At 40.0% G+C, this 21,658-nt stretch overlaps 1 protein-coding gene across 6 annotated transcripts in view; it reads left to right on the top strand.

The window, feature by feature from the left end:
- znf710.L (zinc finger protein 710 L homeolog) overlaps nt 1–6,409 on the top strand; it is a 47,211-nt gene extending 40,802 nt beyond the window's left edge. For all 6 annotated transcript variants that reach the window (XM_041586837.1, XM_018253193.2, XM_041586838.1 and 3 more), the window contains 3 exons: nt 40–231; nt 2,668–2,842; nt 3,345–6,409. In XM_041586837.1, coding sequence (XP_041442771.1) covers nt 40–231; nt 2,668–2,842; nt 3,345–3,514 — 537 coding nt within the window. In that variant the 3' untranslated portion in view covers nt 3,515–6,409. The remainder of the gene's footprint in view (nt 1–39; nt 232–2,667; nt 2,843–3,344) is intronic.
- The last annotated feature ends 15,249 nt before the right edge of the window (nt 6,410–21,658 follow it).

The following is a 21,658-nucleotide window of genomic DNA, read 5'->3' as shown; positions in this document are numbered from 1 at the left end:
AAGTGACTGTGTTTAACTGTTGTGTTCTTACCCTTTCAGGGAGTAAAAGAGTTTAAGTGTGAGGTATGTGGGCGGGAATTCACCCTGCATGCCAATATGAAGCGCCACATGTTGATCCATGCCAGTGTCCGTCCATTCCAGTGCCATATCTGCTTTAAGACGTTTGTACAGAAGCAAACGCTGAAGACTCACATGATAGTCCACTCCCCTGTCAAGCCCTTCAAATGCAAGGTACAAGCCAGACTCCTTTTGTATTGATGACCTACAAAGGAATATAGCATCCATACTGATTGAATCCAAGAGCCAATGACATGAGGCAGTAATAATATCCAGTGTGCAACGCCTTGATTTTACTGAATGCAGGCTTTTTGCTGGGAGGTGGGTGATCCTAGATACATACCTATAACATCTTCACCTTGGGTTCACCTCTGCCTTAAAGCGACCCGGTTTTAAAGTAGAACCTGACAAGTAGTCACCCAAAACACTGAGATGTCCTTCTGTCCCTTTAGTGAGGTTAAAGGGACAGTTGCAGGATTAATTATACAGTATATAAATACATCAAAGTATTCGGGATATCCCTCTTTTATGCACAAGGTATTATTACTAAATATTTCTGTTTATACATATAACTGAAAGCCTACCTCAATGGGGGCATTGATCCTCAAATAGAATACTGCATAGCATCACCCCTCCCATTGGTCATAAATATTTAGTGTTGCTCATAAAATGCCTATTTAAAATAATGCCTAGGCCAGCAGGATGATATTTTCTACTTATTTAAAATGCAGAGAGAAATGTTCTATGCCTAGCTCAAATCTTTCTCAGTAACAGAGCAATTAGGTGCAGTCCATGGAAATGTGAAAAACCTACCAGGTGGGTTTTATCATCCTGAAGTATGTTGCATTTGGCCTATTCCTCTTCTGATGTTACCAACATTAAGGTCAGCGCTATGACAGAAAACAAAGGCTTTTTTCCCCCCAAAACTGCACAAGTATATTGCTAGGTATTGATATAATAATAAATGTCACCCTGTATATTCAAAAGAGGCAGAACCACAATTGTAAATATTCATTATAATGTATGTATTTAACTGCTAGTTCGAAGTATAGAGGCTTTCTAATGTAAAACGGCTAACACACACACAGATACCTGGTGCATGCACAATATATGCATATTGCATTTCCCATTCCTATTATTCCATGCGCACTCCTGCCTACATTGCTCTGCTGAATAATACAAAGAGGTCAGGTCTTGAAATGGAATTGATGTAAGAAGCTGCAGACTTGCAGTTAGGAATGCCTGTTTTTAGATCTCTTGTCTATCAGATTCTGTTTAAAAAATGGCACACTCCTTGTTTTCTAAGCCATTAGATTTTCTTTAAATAACTGTTTTATTAGTGACTACATGCATTGAAATAGAGCATCATTCCAAGCAGGTTGTGTAAAGTCAGGCTGAAGAAGTAAGGTAATTCATTTGAATAAAAAAACATGAAAAATAATATTTGAAGACCAGTTTTCCTAGTCTACATCATACTCATAGATAATTATAAGAAAATCTGCAGCTTTGGACATACTTTTTGGAGGTCTACTAGCCCTTTTCATGGTTCATTTTCCATGCATTTTTTTGTGAAAAAAGCAAGAAGGTGTTTAGCACAACCAGTGGGAACACTTCTTCAAATGTCCAGGCCAGCGCTGATCTCTTTACCCTGCTGTAGCATTTTTATTACGTGTAAATTTTAATATGTAGTGAGCTGCCTATGATAAGACCCATTCTAATAAGCATACCAAAATAGAATAAGGTCACCTTTCTAAGATCTTTTCTTGGGCTAAGGGGGTCCACTGAGAGATTTCTCTTTATCATGATCTACAATAAATCCTTTGTGCAGAAAATTTACTCAATGTACTGAACTACAACTCTTAGTATCCAGTATTTTGTTGGATGGTCAGGAATGCTGGGTGTTATGGTTAACAGCTGGAGGGCCTGCTGGTTGAACAGCTATGGAATAGATACAAGACAAATGCATGAAAGAGAATTGCTGCCTTTAACTTTATTTAAAAATGGAACTCATCGTGAAGAAATGCAGCTAAAGGTAGTACCATATTAGGGGGTTATTCACAGGAGGTGGAGTGAAGTTAAATTGGGGTAGAATAGTGACATATGAAAGAGACCTTTTTTCTTCCCAATAACTTAACTGCAGTATCATATAATATAACCCAGTTGTGTCATCTTGCATTAAGGGGGTTATTAGGGGTTTATTCAGAGGAGGTAGAGTAAAATTGGGGTAGAATGGTGACATATGAAAGAGACCTATTTTCTTCCCAATAACTTAACTGCAGTATCATATAATATAACCAAGTTTTTCCACTTTCATTTAGGTGGTTATTCACAGGAGGTGGAGTGAAATTGGGAATAGTGACATATGAAAGAGACAAGTATCATATAATATAACCCAGTCATGTCAACTTGCATTTAGGTTTAGTGGTCCTTAAATTATAAACATCTACTTTGCGTACATTGGGCTTTGTGTTCTGCTAAACATTCACACAGTTCTGTTTAATTAAAGGCCTGTGTTTCTCCCACACCCTTTTGTATCCTTAAATGACAGTAACAAGTATCCTCTTTGTACCTTTGTCTTTTCCCCTATATTAATTTGTTTTTCATCCATAGGTTTGTGGGAAGTCCTTTAACCGCATGTACAACCTGCTGGGTCACATGCACCTGCACGCTGGATATAAACCCTTCAAGTGTCCCTATTGTTCCAGCAAGTTCAACCTGAAGGGAAATTTGAGCCGTCACATGAAGGTGAAACATGGCGTTATGGATATAAGTTTGGACAGCCAAGGTATGATACATAAAATGTGGTTTGTGTTGTTATGCACATTTGTTAATTTCCTGATGTGGTTGTTTTAAACATTATCATAACTCTCCCTCTTGTAGAATGAAGGGCCAAGCGTGTTTACATCACAGAGAGAAACTATGCAAAAAAGCTTGCTAAATACAGGATCAGTCTTTTGGCAAATAAGTCAAGAGGGAGATTGGTCAGGTGTAGTGCAATTTGTAAATCTACCAATGACCTTAGATAAGTGGTCAGAATGCAGTTCCAGGTTGGCTGATGGCCCCTTATGCTTCATATGTATTGTAAGGTTTAACTGGTACCCCTCTTTCCTCTCCCAAAACTTGAAATAATATAGGCGCTGCACCTTGCAAGTACTTCCTTTCCCCACTAGCATTAGGGCCAACATGTTAGACACTACAGCAGAAGTGAAACATTATCATAAGGAGAACAGTTGGTAACAGAGCAATGTGTTTGTGCACAATTTAACCTGGTTTGTGCATCTCTGCAGATCCCATGATGAACCTCCCAGACCAAGATGCTAACAATATGGATGGTCATCAAGAAATGGAGGATTATGAAGAAAATTCTTATGGCTACAGAGAAGCAGAGAATACTGCAGAGGACCATGTGTTGACGGAACAGACCATGAAGGAAATGGTTTATTACAATGTATTGTAGCTGAACCACATCGCTCTTCATGGGAAGAATGAGCTCTCTGATACAGATGGGATACTTGTCCGTGATGGTCTTTCTTTTCATTCTTTCATTGCTGGAAAACAAATCAGAGCCTGATCTCTATGAGAAAACAGCCCATATTAGTTTGTTGTGAACTTACATCCTAGAAAAATTAGGCACCGGACGAAAACTCAAATGGTTCTGCTGGTTCATAGCGTTATTGGTTTTCTGAAGATGGAACTTGGACAAGTTCTCTAGGTTGTGAGACACCTGTTTGCCTTGACTAGAAAATAAACTGTACTGTAGGACACTAGAGTCCTAGTGAGGGCCTTGCACCGACTTGGCTTTTGTATTTCTGTAGTTTGAGCACTGGTATATTTGACTTTTTGTTTTTAATGTTACTTGGCCTCTGACCAGTCTTGAAACACAGGGCAGCTCCTAAGACATAGATCATTTTAAGAGCAGCTACTCCTTCTGTCTTACTTTCACATTGCTTTACACTCTTAAGGTGGCTATAGATGTAACAATTACAATCCAATGGTTGCAGGAAAGATTGTTTGTTTTCAATACAGAAGTGTAGAGCTTAATTGTCAAATATACTGGTAGAAACAATAGAATTCTACCTGTATCATACGATTAAGCACTAACAATGGCCAATGTTTGGGTGCCTTCAAAGGCGCCTGATCAAAATTTTCCATCTAGCCAGATCGACAAACCGATCAATATCCAAGTCTTCTGCCGATATTGGTCGGCTCGTCTCCCGCTATACATACACCAAATATTATAAGAAAAAAAATTAGTTTTGTACGATATTATCAGTGTGTCTATGGCCACCTTTAAACTGAGGGGATATTGGAACTTAACTGAAGTTAAAAAAGTGAATCAAACCCAAAAGCAGCCTTAGTGCAGTTGTCACTGTGTAAAGGGAAAAGTTTGCTGGTAGAGCATCACTAAACTCCATTGTCTACAGCAGGTAATGCGCCTTCCATATTTCACCTACAGGATAAGAGAAACGGCGGCTAGCTAGTGGCAATGCGAGGGAAATTCTTTTATTTGAACTGCAGTTTAATTGGCTGACTTCTACCTCTGTACTGGTCCTATTTTGAGCCTGATGTGCATTAACTACATGATTTGTAGCTGCTCAGGTGATGAGGCAGTTGAGTGAATATGGGATAAAAGCAAATATCTAAATTCTACTAACTGCCCTGCCCCTTACAACCATACAGCCAACACAAAGAAAATAATTCTATGTAAATATGGGAGTACAACCTCTTGTGGAATTACTGCTTTTTGCTAAAGATAAAAATTAAAAACACAGGGCAGTAGAGAATGTTATGGTTACTGGAACAGAAACCTAATTTAACTACTGTGCCATTAACATATATTTGCTCACTCTCCATAGCTTTGTGTCTTTGTAGCCTTAGTACCAAACTTCTAACTTCTCAAGAAAAGCACTTAACCAATAATCTTGTTAAGTAGGATGTAGAAGACGCTTGTTTACCTGGTCATACGTATCCAGATGCAATCATTCAACAGACAGATCCATAGCCAGTCAATTATTATTATTATTAGAGATCATGGAGGCCATGCAAAGTGGATTGCTGCATAATTCTGTATAGATTATCATGGGTCAACTAGACCAAAGAATTAAAAATCAAATTGTTCTTGGTTTTTGAGCAAAAAATGGGCTATACAGTTTGGCCAGTTTGGTCAAAAATAGACCTTTGGCATCCAGTTCAAAAAAGATCAACACTGAATTGTTGTAAATGTTTCTGTTTAAGACTCCAGAACTGTGGTCTGCAATGGGTGTGGGCATTAGAGTGTATCTTAAATGCCAGAATGGGAAATTATTGAGAAGGACTAAATAGCTATTCTGTAAAGTGCCAATGTACATGGTGATTTAGCAGATACCCAAATCAATGGACAGACCATGCCAAGATACTGCCATCTCTTGTAGCATAAATATTGCATTTTCAACCATCTCCGGTGATTTAAAGGAAAATATTTCCCCATTTTGACATGAGCTCATTCAGATATAACTATACATATACAAACCAGAGTCCACATATTACAGCAAAGCCACTATAGACTGTCTGGGCTTGCAGGGACCATTTCCCCCACCCACCCAAAACTCACAATGTCATGCAACCCCTCTATCACCTTATGCCATTGTGAAGTGATGGCTTCTGGGACCTGAATTCTCTGCTTTCCATATAATCTGTTGACCACCCACTATGGAAAGCAGAGGACTTCAAATCCAGGAATCCATCACTTGAAAGGGAACAAGGTGCTGAAAGGGGATGTATGACACTGTGAGCCTAAGGGAAGTTGGTAAATGGTTTGTACCACTACAACTACTACTAGTTTCTGGTATCTCTGTGTAATAAAAACTCTGGAATTTTAAATAAAAGGAGCAAGGGGCCTGAACCCAAAAAGTCTGATGACCTCTGCAATAAGGGATGAATGTATCTTATTGTTTAAGGGTTTTGTTGTGACATATATAAGCTTCGTTGCTTCAGATATTGCAGAACTTCAGGTCCCAGCACAACACAACAGATAAGCTGCTGTCCTTGAAATCTAGTTTTGCAACATTTGAGGTTGCAAAGATTCCCCATCCCATATTTATCTACAGCTGTTTTAGTCAACATTGTGTCGGCTTCTTCATACACTGAAGATAAATTAGACCAAAGACAGATCACAAAGAATTCCTACCAAATGAGACAGAGCTTTATATAGTGTATGAGCAGAGTGACAGGGGCCCAGGTCCTACTCTGTATTGGCACTGCCTAATTATGACTTTGCTTTGCAGCAGTGTGGTTATGTGATATGTCTTGTCACCATGTATCAGAAGCTGAAGTACCTCATAAAGAATGTATATTGTTCATGTTTTTTAAAGGACTTGTGCCCTCCTTTGTGCTTTGCTGTAGTATTGCCCACCAATGATACATTAGTAGCAATGGGGAAAAAGGGTTGATGTTGCTTATACAGTAAGTCTGTATCCTCTTTAGCCGACATGCACAATGCAGTAATCACACAACTAGAAGGAAGAAAATGGTTTTTGAAAGTGGTGTACCCTTTGTATGTTTGTTTAGCCCTAAATAGTGTATACAGGTATGGGATCCATTATCCAGAAACCAGCTATCCCGAAAGCTCTGAATTATGGGAAAGGCCATCTCCCATAGACTCCATTATAATAAAATATAGTAACTCATAGTTTTAAGAATGACTTCCTTTTTTCTCTGTTATAATAGAACAGTACAATTAAGAACTGATATATAATTAATCCTTACTGGAAGCAAAAGAACCCCATTGGCTATGGAGATCCAAATTACGGAAAGATCCCTAATCCGGAAAACCCCAGGTCCCGAGCATTCTGAATAACAGGTCCCATACCTGTAAATGTAATAGTGAAACTGCACCCTGAAAGAAAGTCAGAATATTTTTATGCTCACTTTATGCAGTGCTTTACAGAGATGCTCTGGAATTCTTCAGTATAAAAATAAAAACTGATAGGCTGTGCAAAATAAAAAATGTTTCTAATATAGTTAGTTAGCCAAAAATGTAACGTATAAAGGCTGGAGTGACTGGATGTCTAACAGAACAGAAAATAACACTACTTCCTGCAACTCCCTTGGTTTCCACTGATTGGTTACCAGGCAGTAACCAATCAGTGACTTGAGGGGGGGGGCACATAGGTCATAACTGTTGCTTTTGAATCTGAGCTGAATGCTGAGGATCAATTGCAAACTCACTGAACAGAAATGTACCATGTGGCCCCCCTTAGTCACTGACTAAAGGTGGCCATACACGGATAGATCCGCTCGTTTGGCGATGTCGCCAAACGAGCGGATCTCCCTCCGATATGCCCACCTTGAGGTGGGCAATATCGGGCTGATCCGATCGTGGGCCCTAGGGCCCAACGATCGGATCCTAGCGTTCACCAAACGGGCGGTCGGATCGCGGGACCGCATCAACGAACAGATGCGGCCGCGATCCGACGGGATTTTAATCCCATCCGATCGAGATCTGGCCGACTTTCGGCCAGATCTCGATCGGGGAAGCCCGTCGGGGGCCCCCATACACGGGCCAATAAGCTGCCGACACGGTTTGTCGGCAGCTTTTATCGGCCCGTGTATGGCCACCTTAACTCAGAGTTAGAGAGCTGAAAAGCAGCCTTTATACGTTACATTTTTGCCTAACTAACTATATTAGTATTTTTTTTTTATTTTGCACAGCCTATCTATTTACCCAGTTTTTATTTTTATACTGAACTGTAATTTTTAATTGAGTCCAGGCTCCTTACCCATTGTCTCTTAAAGGCAGCTTAAGTCTCTAGAGCGGACACATATGTCCATCCTGGGTTCATACGTGAGCCATCCATTACACTGTATGCTCAGAACATTCTTTGTTGGGCACATATTTATTTACAGTATATGGCACATGGGGCCAGGACTGTCAGGAGAATGTGTGACAAATTCCCTAATTTATAAAAACCAACATCATTTTATACATGTAACAATATTTCTCACATCTTTATAAATAATCCCTGTAGTGAACTGGACATTCCTTTTGTGCTTTAACCAATTTCCTGTATTTTCCAGCAAAGATAAGACGTGATCCAATGTGAGCTCTCCTAGGTGGGAATTTCACTGTCATGTGAATGTCTTTCTAAAGCCAAATTCATCTGCTGGAAAGCTGCCGATAGAACAAACTACCTCTTGTAATAGTTATCAGCACAGAACCAAAACCTCAGCTATTATGAGCCTGTAACACCAGGCAGCCCACTCTGTATCACCAGACTACTCGTAGCACTTGGTCAGCAGGTTACACTTATTACATGGATGTACATTATTAGAATATGCTGAGTATCACTGTAAAGTGTGGAAAAATGGGGTGCATATTAGATTCTAGTGATCGTTAATGCTTTAAAGGACAAGGAAAGTTAAACTAAAGAAATAGTTAGAAATGTTGTACATTATGTTTTGGGCTTATGTATCAGCCAAAGGCAACCACAGCCCTTTAGCAGTAAAGATCTGTGTCTCGAAAGATGCCCCAGTAGCTCCCCGTCTTCTTTTCTGCTGATTCACTGCACATGCTCTGTGCTGCTGTCACTTACTGAGCTTAGGGACCCACTCACAATATACAGTACACATAGAATAGAAATGTCACAATATAAGGCTGATTAGTAATTAATACAGATCATTACTACATAGCAGCACAGAAACCAGTGCAATTAGCATCAGAATTTAATATTCCGCCCTATAGAATCAGCTTTTATTACAGTCTAGCCTCATTTTCTGCTTGATAATATGTGACAACCCCTAAGCTTAGCTTCTCAACAGCTGCTCAGAGCCCAGTGAGCATGTGAGTGTCACAGACACTTTCCAAGATGGTGACCCCCTGTGACAAGTTTGAAGTCCTGGATCATTGCTGCTATTGACAAGCTGAAACTTTAGGCTGGTGCAATAGCTCAGTGTATAAGATATGGCATTTTTAGCCCTATTCATTTTTAGGGTTTAGTTCTCCAACAGATTGGTGTCATTTATCAGTTATTTCTTATTCGGTCCTATAATGACTATGGACTTCATTACCCTGCTGGCCATAAAACTGCAAGCTTCAGCTGTTTAGGGCAGTGATCCCCAACCAGTGACTCACAAGCAAAATGTTGCTCACCAACTCCTTGGATGTTGCTCCCAGTGGCCTCAAATCAGGTGCATATTTTTAATTCCTTAAAAGTTGCATAAAACCAGCTGTACTGCTAAACAGAGCCTCCTGTAGGCTGCCAGTCCACATAGGGACTACCAAATAGCCAATCGCAACCCTTATTTGGCATCACTCAAGGACTTTTCACGTTGTGTTGCTGCCCAAATGTTTTTACATTTGTGGCTCACTGGTGAAAAAGGTTAGGGACCCCGGCTTAGCGCATTGGAACAGTTTGCAAGGACTCCAATCATTATAGCATTATATGGTACATATGAGAGAGGTTTGATCAATCACAGCTCAGTTTGCAAGACTAATGTATGACCAGAGTGCTATTATACAAACAAGTTCATTGAGTGTTGCACCCCCTCTCCAGCCCAAACAACGTGTATGTGGGGTACAACATCAGAGTTCTGTGGCACAAGTCATCAATGTAATAAAGCTTGTGCTAGAATAAAGCTTGTCATTGTGATATGAACCTTTCTTGACCCAATGTACATTTATCAGATTCCTTTGATTTCCACTGTGCGGAGCTCTACTGTGTTTAGTTTCTTATTCAATGTTTACTTGGCAATAATTAAACACATTTAAAAAAAACAACTTTTATTTATGATTGAAATGCAGCAATGTTTAATATGTTCAATAAAAAAGTGAAGTGAGAAGTGCTGTGTCGTAGGCTTCTTGTTCCTCTACAGCTGAACAGTTGCTGCCATATTTATAGCTCGGATTTCCAACCTATTCCAGCAGGCACAGCCAGATTCCGTCTCTGTTTCACAGAATGCCTATTGTGTTGGGTCATCACACGTATGAGATTCTCCAAAAAGAGTCAAACAGCATTTAATAGAATGTTCACCTTATAGACATGGCCTCATATCCTTACCAAAATTTCACTTTGGGTTTCTAGGCAGGCCCGGATTTGAGGGAAGGCCACAAAGACCCGGGCCTAAGGCAGCGCAAATGAAGGGGTGGCATGCCGATCTAGTTTTTAAAATTGAATGTGCAGGAGATTTCTCTGTTAAAATCTCCTGCATGCTAAGTATCAAGAATAAAAAATTTTGCATGCGGATATGCGAGTGAGCAGGGAGGGAGGAGCAGAAGCGACAAGCGCAAGTGTGCCCATTTGGCAAATCTGGACTTGGCCTTGGGGCACCCCTCTGGCAAATCCGGGTCTGCTTCTAGGTGGGTGCAAATATCATTGTTCTATACATTTCACATCACCTCTATAGAACTTCTGCAACCAATACGGATGGAATATTTCATTCACAAACTAAACATTTCCAGGACTACTTGTTTTTAGTATCAAGCACAGCAATTAAAACCATAAAACAAGACCATTATTTACACGCAGAGATCACAGCTGCCAATACAGTTATCCAGAAACTTTGAATTAGGGGAAGACCATCTCCCATAGACATAGAAAAATTACTTCCTTTTTGTCTGTAATAATAACGGTAGCGTGGACTTGATCCCAACTGAGATATAATTAATCCATATTGAAGGCAAAAACAATCCTATTGGGTTTATTTAATGTTTAAATGATTTTTTAGTAGGCCAAAGTTTGGTGATCCAAAAATATAGAAAGATCCGTTATCTGGAAAACCACAGGTCCCAAGCATTCTGAACAACAGATCCAATACCTGTAATAGATTTTTGGCAGCAATATTTCTATTTCAGTTGGGTTTCAGATTGGAGGGGTAATGTTCATGAATGACATCTGAACCCTGTTTATTTCAACTTAAAGGGGTTGTTCACCTTTGAGTTAACTTGTAGTATGATGTTAAGAGTGATATTCTGAGACAATTTTATTATTTATGATTTTTTGAGTTATTTAGCTTTTTATTCAGCAACTCTCCAGTTTGCATTTTCAGCAGCCATGCATTGATTTGAATAAGAGACTGGAATATGAATAGGAGAGAGACTGAATAGAAAGATGAGTAATAAAAAGCAATAACAAACAATGTGTAGCCTTATAGAGCATTGGTTTTGTAGATGGGGTCAGTGACCCCTATTTGAAAGCTGGTAAGAGCCAGAAGGAGGCAAATAATTCAAAAACTATAAAAATATAAAAAATGAAGGCCAATTGAAAATTTGCTTAGAATTAGCCTTCTTTAACATACTAAAAGTTAACTTAAAGATGAACCACCGCTTTAAAGGAGAAACAAACCCCTTGTTAAAAAATTGTTGTTTACTCCTTTAAAGTGAAAATTCACTTTTTCAAAATGTATCTTTTTCACAATGAATAATAAAAATAACCACGTGTTCAGTTGCTTTCAATTTTTTGTTTAAAATGTGTATTTCAAAAAATTTTTAGTGAGCCAGGTCATTGACTATCTGTCTGAAATGCACCTATGAATGTATCAGTAACTAGAAAAACATTTTGCGGCGTACCATAAAAAGCAAATGGGAGGGTAATGGTCAATGTGTCTATGGTTTGTTACTGGTCTAGTAACCCATAGCAACCAATCAGCTGGAAAAAAATTACTTGTCATCTGATTGATTGCTACATGTGATACTATCCCAAGCAGGTTAATCTGTTCCCTCTAATAATTATGGAGGGATTGGCTAGAGCCAAGCTGGAACAAGAACAGCAGTTACATGCTATAAGGCTAAAGGCAGAGACTGATTTGGTGTCAGTAGTATTGTACAGCATTATGATCAGGGGCAGTGGCGTAACTACCAGGGGTGCAGGCGGTGCGATGGCACCTGGGTCCGCACCCTTTTGGGGCCCACCGGATAATGGATATTGTGGGTGGTTGGGCAGGGGGAGATTTTACAGCGCACTCGATTCATAAGGGGGAGGGTCCAACAGGGGGGCCCAGGTTCTCATCATATACCAGGGCCTGCAGGTGAGTAGTTACGCCACTGATCAGAGGAGATCAGTAGCAGACTGGGAGGCTAGGCACTTTCTCTATTTTTCTTCTATTCACTTGGCTTCCTTATTGTTCTGCTTTCTTACCGTTCCATACTATCATCTATTTTTCTCTCCTTATTCTCATACAATAATGTTAGAACCCAAGCTATATGCATTCTAGGTCAAATGATAAGAAGAGTAAGAAGGTCAATGAACGTTTTTCCTGACACCATGGTGGGTCAGTTTGGCACCTTGGGGGAAATTAAAATGCTTCCAATCACCTTCAGTGTTTATGAATGATAAGCACCTATATACTGACTGCACCAAACAAGGCAATTCCTTTTTCAAATTATAGGGTGGGTGACCAAAACGCTTGAAATTGCCCTGTGTGCCATAACTGTAAGGTTAACAGATCATGTGAGTACCTGCCTTAAAGCAATGACCCCAGCAACTTAGATTTAGTGCCCATGATAATGGATTTGGTTATCATCCCATAGTGGCTTATTTAAAAACACACCATTTGTTTCAATTTATGATTGCAATGTAAACATACATTATAATTAAATGTAAAGTCCTAATCTTTGTAATCTGCACATGGAGAGGCACAGTTCTATTCCAGGGTAACTTAAAACTGGTCCTTTTTTATTGCATGTTTAAAGGAAATGTGGTATTCTGCAACTCTGCCTAGAAACAGACAGTGGTTTGAATAGAGGGAGGCCATAAACAGGTAGGTGAGTGAGCAATAAAATTATTAAAACCTAAATTTAGAATGAATCCATGTTCTAGTATGGGGGCAGCACAGACCCCAGAAACCGGATTTTAAATATTAGATTTAATAGTCAGCAGGATAGAAAAACAAAACTGAAACCCCCATGAAAATCATCTAAGTCTGCTAATATTTCAATTGCAGGCGGTGAGAGGTCAATCCTTTCAATCAGGAAGTAGTAACGTTTTTTTATAGGACCAAATAAATATAAGGGGATTAAAAGTAACACATTTGGCTGACTGGCCCCTATCACCCTTCAAAATCCCACTAGATGTAGTGTGTCAGGTACTCAGTCTGGGAAGGCATTCATTCAAACAGGATCCTTAAATCAATCAGGATAATGTAAGTTTTTTTACAGCAGAGAGAGCCAAGCCTACAGCATTGTAAACCAGGGATAGCAAACCTACTCCACTCCCTGCTGTAACTGTCTAAATCAATGATGGCTTCCCTGGAGCACCTAAAACATCAACAGCAAATGGTAGAGACTTCCCTTTGCATTCAGTGCACAAACGCCCACAATATATTAGCGGTGCTGCAAGCTGATTACATGCTGCCATCTTCTGGTTACAGACAGTGGTTCTGGTTACATGTAGCAGCTCGCTCTGACATAACTCAGCCTTGCCCTTTATTCCGGACTTGAGCAGGTAGTAGGGCCAGGCTCCCGTTTAAATAGCACTGCAAAGTGACATACATAGGAACAGGAATTGAACAGCAATTTCCTAAACAATGATATATACTAGGAGGTGGCACCCTACAATAAATAAACAAAAAACATAAATATCCTGTAAATTATATATATATAAATGGCTCTTAGTGATGTCATCGGTATTAAACAGAGGTTAATGATGCCATTTTGTCACATGACTCACTAAAATGTGTGTATTATAATAAAGTATCACTTGTTGGAAAATGAGGATATTAGAAGTAACCTCTGAGTTCCATGACCTGTAAAATAGGGGGTACTTTATTCACTATATATAAATATATATATATATATATATATATATATATATATATATATATATGTAGAAAGAAGATCAGCACTCTCTGTAGTTTTGGTGAAAATTGTGTTGATTTATTAATCAAAAATCACATCTTATGGATAAGATGTGATTTTTGATTAATAAATCAACACAATTTTCACCAAAACTACAGAGAGTGCTGATCTTCTTTCTACATATGCATTATATTTGGACCGTGCACCTCTGGCTTCGTTCTTTGGTTTGAGTGCAGGCACTGTGGGACTCTATATATATATATATATATATATATATATATATATATATTTCCCGCAGCTAAACCCTTAATTTAAATTTAGTTACAAGAGCTGCGTTCTCTATAATAAGCATCTTATTTATAGAGCCAGGTGCTATAGTAGACTAGCCTCTCACTTGCCATACAGTCAGATATAAATAGCAAGGAAATCCAGTAACAACCTGAAGGTTGAAATCTTGCAAAGGAGATTTATTTAGAGCACAAAAAAACATACAATGGCAACATTTTAGGCTTACCAGAACTAGTTTAAGGGTCTGCTAGGCCAAAAAGCATTGCATTTTGGCAAAATGTTTTTTTTTTCATACAAACAGCAAAGATATGTTTTAGCAGTGCCTAGTTAAAGGGCAAGAAAATGCACTGGGAATGAAAATCAAAATCAAATTTACCATACAGAACATTTTAGCTGCACTCATGAGGGGGCAGCCTGTGAAGCAAAAAGGAGCTCTAGGCTAGGGTTTTTTTAATCTAACACAAGATGCAGATTGCAGAAACAGCTCAGACACAGGCTTATTGGAGGAGCACTTATGGGCAAGATTTTGCACCCGATACTGCTAGAGTACTTTGTAAATGACCCCTTGTGTTCAACTGTTCAGACAGGTCAGCCCCAGCATGCAATACAAGGACATATATGAACCTTTTCTCCTGTCATATCACTTATCTGTTCCTTAAATATGACAATATTTTCTCTACGTTCTTCCCCTCCCTAATATGTTTCCCATCGATTCCATTCTACTACATTCCATTCCACTTAATTGGCTCATTTCCCTGTTGGCTTTTCTCCAGTGTCAGAACAATATTGATTCCCCCTCTCTATACTACTGTGTCAGTCCCTAGCCAAGACCCCTATGTTAGGGCACATAGGTACAGGACTGGGGTAACAGCAGGAAATAAAGAAATAACATACAAAACAAGATATACAAGCAAAATTATCATAGGGACAAGTCCAAGGTTTTGTATATTGAGGTGTATCAAAGATTTCTTTGGGTCTAGTAACCCATAGCAACCAAACTTTTGATATTAATCAGGAGACTAGTAAAATATATTTATGGATTAGTTGCTGAGGGATGGGATTTAAAAAAAAAAAAAAAAGGGAACACCCATGGCTGCTTTGTTCCATGGTACTTATTAAGCCAATATAGAATATAAACTCAACATATTATAGATGCAACTTTTCTAAGTAACTTGATAGTTGGTCCCATAAAGGAGACATGTAAAAAACAAGAATGTGCCAGTGCATTAAACTATCTCAGATATAGAAGGAATGTGCTTTAAAAAGTTCTCTCGGTTGGCTAGCCCACAAAAATGATCCCCAGCTGTATATGGCCCTCCACTTGTGATCCACATCCATGAGACAGATAATAACCCGAACAATCTAGGCTCACTATTTAAGCAGTAATGAAATTCCCCACCACCACATTGTTACTGTTATTTTATATAATGTTATATAACATTTTTAATTTTCTTTCTTACCTTATACCTTATGTTATTATCAGGCCTGGACTGGGAGCCCTGCCATTCCAAGTACACAGAGGCCCAAACAGCCCCCAACCAGCCCACTATATGGTAACTTTCTATGGAACCATACAGCAGCCCCTCTGGCATTTGCCACAACCCACAGATTGCCAGTCCGGGCCTGGTTATTATTGATGATTGTCTTTTTTGGAGCTGGTTACTGTAACAAGCAGATTGCCCGTGCTCTTTGTAATGAAAATCAATAAAATATGTAAAAAAAAAAAGGGTTTGTTACTTTAATGAAAATTTCTGCAAATCCCTACTAGTCCTCCCATCTGTTCCGTGTCCTGCTGCCTTCTTTCCCAGGCTGTACAGGGGAGTAGGGATGTAGCGAACGGCGGAAAAAATGTTCGCGAACATATTCGCGAACTTGCGTCAAAAATGCGAACGGTTCGCGAACGTCGCGAACCCCATAGACTTCAATGGGAAGGCGAATTTTAAAAGCTAGAAAACACATTTCTGGCCAGAAAAATGATTTTAAAGTTGTTTAAAGGGTGCAACGACCTGGACAGTGGCATGCCAGAGGGGGATCAAGGGCAAAAATGTATCTGAAAAATACATTGTTGACACAGCGCTGCGTTTTGTGCTGTAAAGGGCAGAAATCACACTACGTCACTCAGGTGATGTTTCTGGACACGGAATGTGAAAAAGCTCACACAGCTAGGTGGCACTTGGTTAAAGACTGGGCAAACAATGCCTGCAAGGGCAACGTATACAGTAGTGGGTACGGAATATATTATTGCTGCTGTAAAAACATCACTCAGGTGATGTTTACGGACACGGAATTATTATTGTTATTTAGACAGAATGTGAAAAAGCTCACACAGCTAGGTGGCACTTGCATACCTCCCAACTGTCCCTCTTTTGACCACTCAACCCCCTGTCCCTCTTTTGTACTGGAAAGTCCCTCTTTTCTCTGAACTGAACAGCCAGAAAAAAAACAGTTTCTAACTTAATTAGCTTTTGGCAGAGAGCTCAGAATAGCTAACAGGTGCAAATAAGATACTTTGTAACAATTTTGACTCTGGTTGGTGCTGATAGTGGTGAACTACTAGGAGGAGCAGCACACCAGTCCCTCTTTTCTCTGAACTGAACAGCCAGAAAAAAAACAGTTTCTAACTTAATTAGCTTTTGGCAGAGAGCTCAGAACAGCTAACAGGTGCAAATAAGATACTTTGTAACAATTTTGACTCTGGTTGGTGCTGGTAGTGGTGAACTACAAGGAGAACACCAGTCCCACTCCCCAACACAGCTAGACTAATAGCACTGGGCTCTTATAGTAGCAAAGTAAAAAAACAAAAAAGAAAATAAAAGCAGTCCTTACAAGGACTATTGGGTTATTACAGCAGTCAGAAGATGAGATCAGAAGCAGTGCCCACAGCAGCTATATACAGAGCACTGCAGTAGAAGGTAGATTACTAGTCAGCAAAGCTAACTAACCTAAACTCACTGTCCCTCAAATCCCTGCAGAGTTCTGTCCCTACAATACAGAGCAGTATCAAGTAGATTACTAGCCAGCAAAGTTACTATCAACTGTCCCTCAAATCACTAAACAGCTCTCTCCCTACACTAGCTCTTCAAAGCACACACAGGCAGAATGAAAAAACGCTGCAGGGCTTCAGTTTATATATGGAAGGGGAGTGGTCCAGGGGGTGTGGGGGTGGTCCAGGAGGGAGAGCTTCCTGATTGGCTGCCATGTATCTGCTGCTCTGGGGTGAGAGGGCAAAAATAAGCGCCAGCTAAGGCGAACCCAAATTGGCGAACGTTGCGCGACGTTCGCGAACATTCGGCAGACGCGAACGGTCAATGTTCGCGCGAATTAGTTCGCGGGCGAACAGTCCGCGACATCCCTACAGGGGAGCCAGCGGCACTCAGTACATTGCACTGTTGGATTGGAACCAACAGCAGCTAGGCTAACCTGATAGGGAACTGAACACTTTTTGCTGTCCCCCTCCTACTATTCATTTATCCTATATGTCTCCTTTAATTATCTGCAAATGAAAAAGTCAGACCAATAACTTAAAGGAACAGTAACGTCAAAAAATAAGTGTTTTAACGTAATGAAAATATAATGCAGTGTTGCCCTGCACTGGTTTGCTTAAGAAACACTACTATTGTTTATATAAATAAGCTGCTGTGTAGCAATGGGGGCAGCCATTCAAAGGAGAAAAGGCTCAGGTTACACAGCAGATAGCAAATAAGCTCTGTCTGTCTAATGGTGTTATATTTTATCCACTATTTAACCTGTGCCATATAGCCGTCTTTCAATTTCCACCATTGCTACACAGCAGCTTGTTTATATGAACTATAGTAGTGTTTCTGAAGCAAACAGATCAGTTTTACCAGTGCAGGGCAACACTACATGATATTTTCATTACTTTAAAACACTTAAATTTTTTGGTATTACTGTTCCTTTAAAGTGGACCTGTCACCCAGACACAAAAATCTGTATACTAAAAGTCCTTTTCAAATTAAACATGAAATCCAATTTCTATTTTTTATTAAAGCATTCATAGCTGTTGTAAACTCATTTAAACATCTCAGCTGTCATTCAAATATTGTCTGCCCCTCCTCTATGCCCTGAGCATAGAGGCAGGGCAGACAATTACTTTCACTTTTCATTCAGCACTTCCTAGATGTCACTGCTCTCCACACATTCCACCATTCTCTTCACCATTTAATTGTGTAGCCAGGGCATGGGGATGGACATCAGGTCCCCCATTCTGGTGCACAAACAAGATTCTGAGATGATAAAAGGCTTGTCTTAATAACAGTGTCCACAAAATGGCTCCTGCCTGCTTGCTATAATTATGAATTCCCAGACTGAAGGATAATAATATAGTGTAATAATTTATATAGTGTAATTAAAATTCATTTTGCTTTACTAATGTGATAAAATAGGATTATGAATAATTTTTTTGGGCGACGAGTCCCCTTTAAAAATGACAGCACCTCACAAGCAACGTGTTGCAAGTGTTCTTAAAATACCATCGCAGGAAACCAACAGCATTTAATAGCATTTTATATATGATAATAGAAGGGAACCACTTGCATTTAGCAGCTGTTGAATTCACTCATTTTGTAAATACTTTAACTCAGATCAGTCACTGGCCCAGTGGAACCTACAATCTAAATCCCTATCACATTCACACACACCAAGATCAATGTTACTAGAAGCCCTGGCTGTTTTTTGTAGTGTGGGAGGAAACTGGAGTTCCCAGAGGATATAGTGTCCTGGATGGAAATTTACCTAGTACCCTAAAGGCCCCCGACAGACACTGCAGCTTATTGGCCTGTGTGTGGGGCCATTTGACGGGCGTCCCGCTCCGATATCTGTCCGAAAATTGGCCAGATGCAGATCGGGCAGGGTAAAAAAAAAACCCAGTTGGATCGCGGCCGCGTCTGTCCATTGATGTGGTCCAGCGATCAGACCACCTGCATGGCTTCCATTCTGATCCGATCGTCGGGCCCAATGTGGGCATATCTGGGCGAGATCTGCTCATTTGGCAGCATCGCTTTACAAGGAAGCAATTCTACTCACTAAGGCAATGTATGGCCTGCAGGTTACTGGGTGGCAATGGATAAAAAAAAACCCAACTGAGATTTGTTTTGCCCTACAAGGCAAAAAACATGGCACTAGGTAAAGACAATCACTGCTATGCAACAGATGTCTTGCAGTTAAAAAAAAAATATATATATATATATATATATATATATATATATATATATATATATATATATATATATATATATATATATAGATTCGAAGTTCTAACGCACACCATCCAATGGAGATTCAAAAATAGAAATCACATACCTGGGTGCTACCCTAGAAAAGCTGCATGATCTAGAATCCGTAGAAAAAGGTGCACACCAGGATTTTTCAATAAAACTTCAAATTTATTAAATAATTTTAAACCAGGAACCGGCCAACGTTTCGGTCATTCTCTAAGACCTTTATCAAGACCCTGTTCACATTAAAATAACAGTGCTTAAATACCTAAAAACATGACACTCACCACTTTGTGCACGCCCACATGGTCATGTGACTATGGAAACACCTGCACCAAGAGAGCAGAGAGACAAATAAACATTGTGGCAAATGTGTACACAACACTTAGACATATGCAGAAAAACTGAAACATATTAGGATATGGTGTTTGTAACATTGAAACCAGGCATTTAACGTTGCTCTAGAAAGCATAAATAAGAGCAATGCTCATTTAGGCCCAAAGGGGCTACAGTATTGAGTTTACGTATCCAAAATGCTTCACGTTGGAGTAACACCTTGGATCTGTCCCCCCCACGTTTCAGAGGCGGGATGTGATCAATAGCTATATACTTGAAGGTAGGTAATCTATGGTTCATTTCTAAGAAATGTTTGGCGACAGGTTTATTGGTTACACCGTCCCTAAACGCTGTGCTGATGGCAGATCGATGTCCATCCATCCGCAATCTCAGTGTCTGATCTGTTTTCCCCACATATGCCAGGCCGCAGGGACAGGTAATTAAATAAACCACATGCGTGGTAATACAGGTAATGTGATGTCTAATAGCTAGACGTTTACCTGTTTGTGGATGGAGAAAAGATGTGCCTGGAGACATGAACCTACATGAAGTGCAGCACGGGCAGCGAAAACAGCCCAACTTCAATTCGCCTAGCCAGCTGCTGGGGTTATTGGTGTAGCAATCAGTTGGATCCCCCTTAACAAGCAGATCTCTGAGGTTCGTGCCTCTTTTATAGCACATCATTGGCGGACCAGACGTCACCTTACATAAATCGGAGTCTGCCTCAATGATTTTCCAAAGGTCCCTCACTCCACCATTAATTCTATTAGTGCTTGCATTAAAGGTGGTAGTAAAGACCAATTTCGGTTCTTTTTTCGTTTGGCCCTGTAGTAATCTGAAAGAAAGAGACCATGTAGGTCTAGATCTGTCTCTCTCTTTTTGAGACGTTCCCACTCGTTACTGATGTCTTTAATGTTAAGTTTAAACGGGACATCCATATGGCTTTGCTGCCACAGCACCCGATCAGCGTCTGCCTCTGTGATGTGCCAAGTCTCTGCATAGTCAGTGTTTAGACACATTTGATCCACATATTCCTCCATGGTACACCAAAAAGATGTGTGTCTTGTCAGATAGTCCAAGCAGGAATAAAGAAAAAATATACTCAAATAAAGGTCAAAAAGGTTTACAAAATTTAAGTGGGTGCTGAAAGAAATACCCAGCCAAGGTATTAAAAATAGTACAGATTCGAAGTTCTAACGCACACCATCCAATGGAGATTCAAAAATAGAAATCACATACCTGGGTGCTACCCTAGAAAAGCTGCATGATCTAGAATCCGTAGAAAAACAGCTGCGAGATATGTGGGTCCGCTTTAAGGACCGTGGCTATCCAGATAAGGTATTAAATGATGCCTTAGTGATAGCACAGAACAGGATGAGAGATGCAAGTAAGGCCAAGAAAAAAGAACCGAAATTGGTCTTTACTACCACCTTTAATGCAAGCACTAATAGAATTAATGGTGGAGTGAGGGACCTTTGGAAAATCATTGAGGCAGACTCCGATTTATGTAAGGTGACGTCTGGTCCGCCAATGATGTGCTATAAAAGAGGCACGAACCTCAGAGATCTGCTTGTTAAGGGGGATCCAACTGATTGCTACACCAATAACCCCAGCAGCTGGCTAGGCGAATTGAAGTTGGGCTGTTTTCGCTGCCCGTGCTGCACTTCATGTAGGTTCATGTCTCCAGGCACATCTTTTCTCCATCCACAAACAGGTAAACGTCTAGCTATTAGACATCACATTACCTGTATTACCACGCATGTGGTTTATTTAATTACCTGTCCCTGCGGCCTGGCATATGTGGGGAAAACAGATCAGACACTGAGATTGCGGATGGATGGACATCGATCTGCCATCAGCACAGCGTTTAGGGACGGTGTAACCAATAAACCTGTCGCCAAACATTTCTTAGAAATGAACCATAGATTACCTACCTTCAAGTATATAGCTATTGATCACATCCCGCCTCTGAAAC

Source organism: Xenopus laevis, chromosome 3L, assembly GCF_017654675.1.
Source record: "Xenopus laevis strain J_2021 chromosome 3L, Xenopus_laevis_v10.1, whole genome shotgun sequence".
In the NCBI taxonomy this organism is placed as follows: domain Eukaryota; kingdom Metazoa; phylum Chordata; class Amphibia; order Anura; family Pipidae; genus Xenopus; species Xenopus laevis.
Note: the sequence above shows the minus strand (reverse complement) of the source record. Positions and strands in the feature narration are given on the sequence as shown.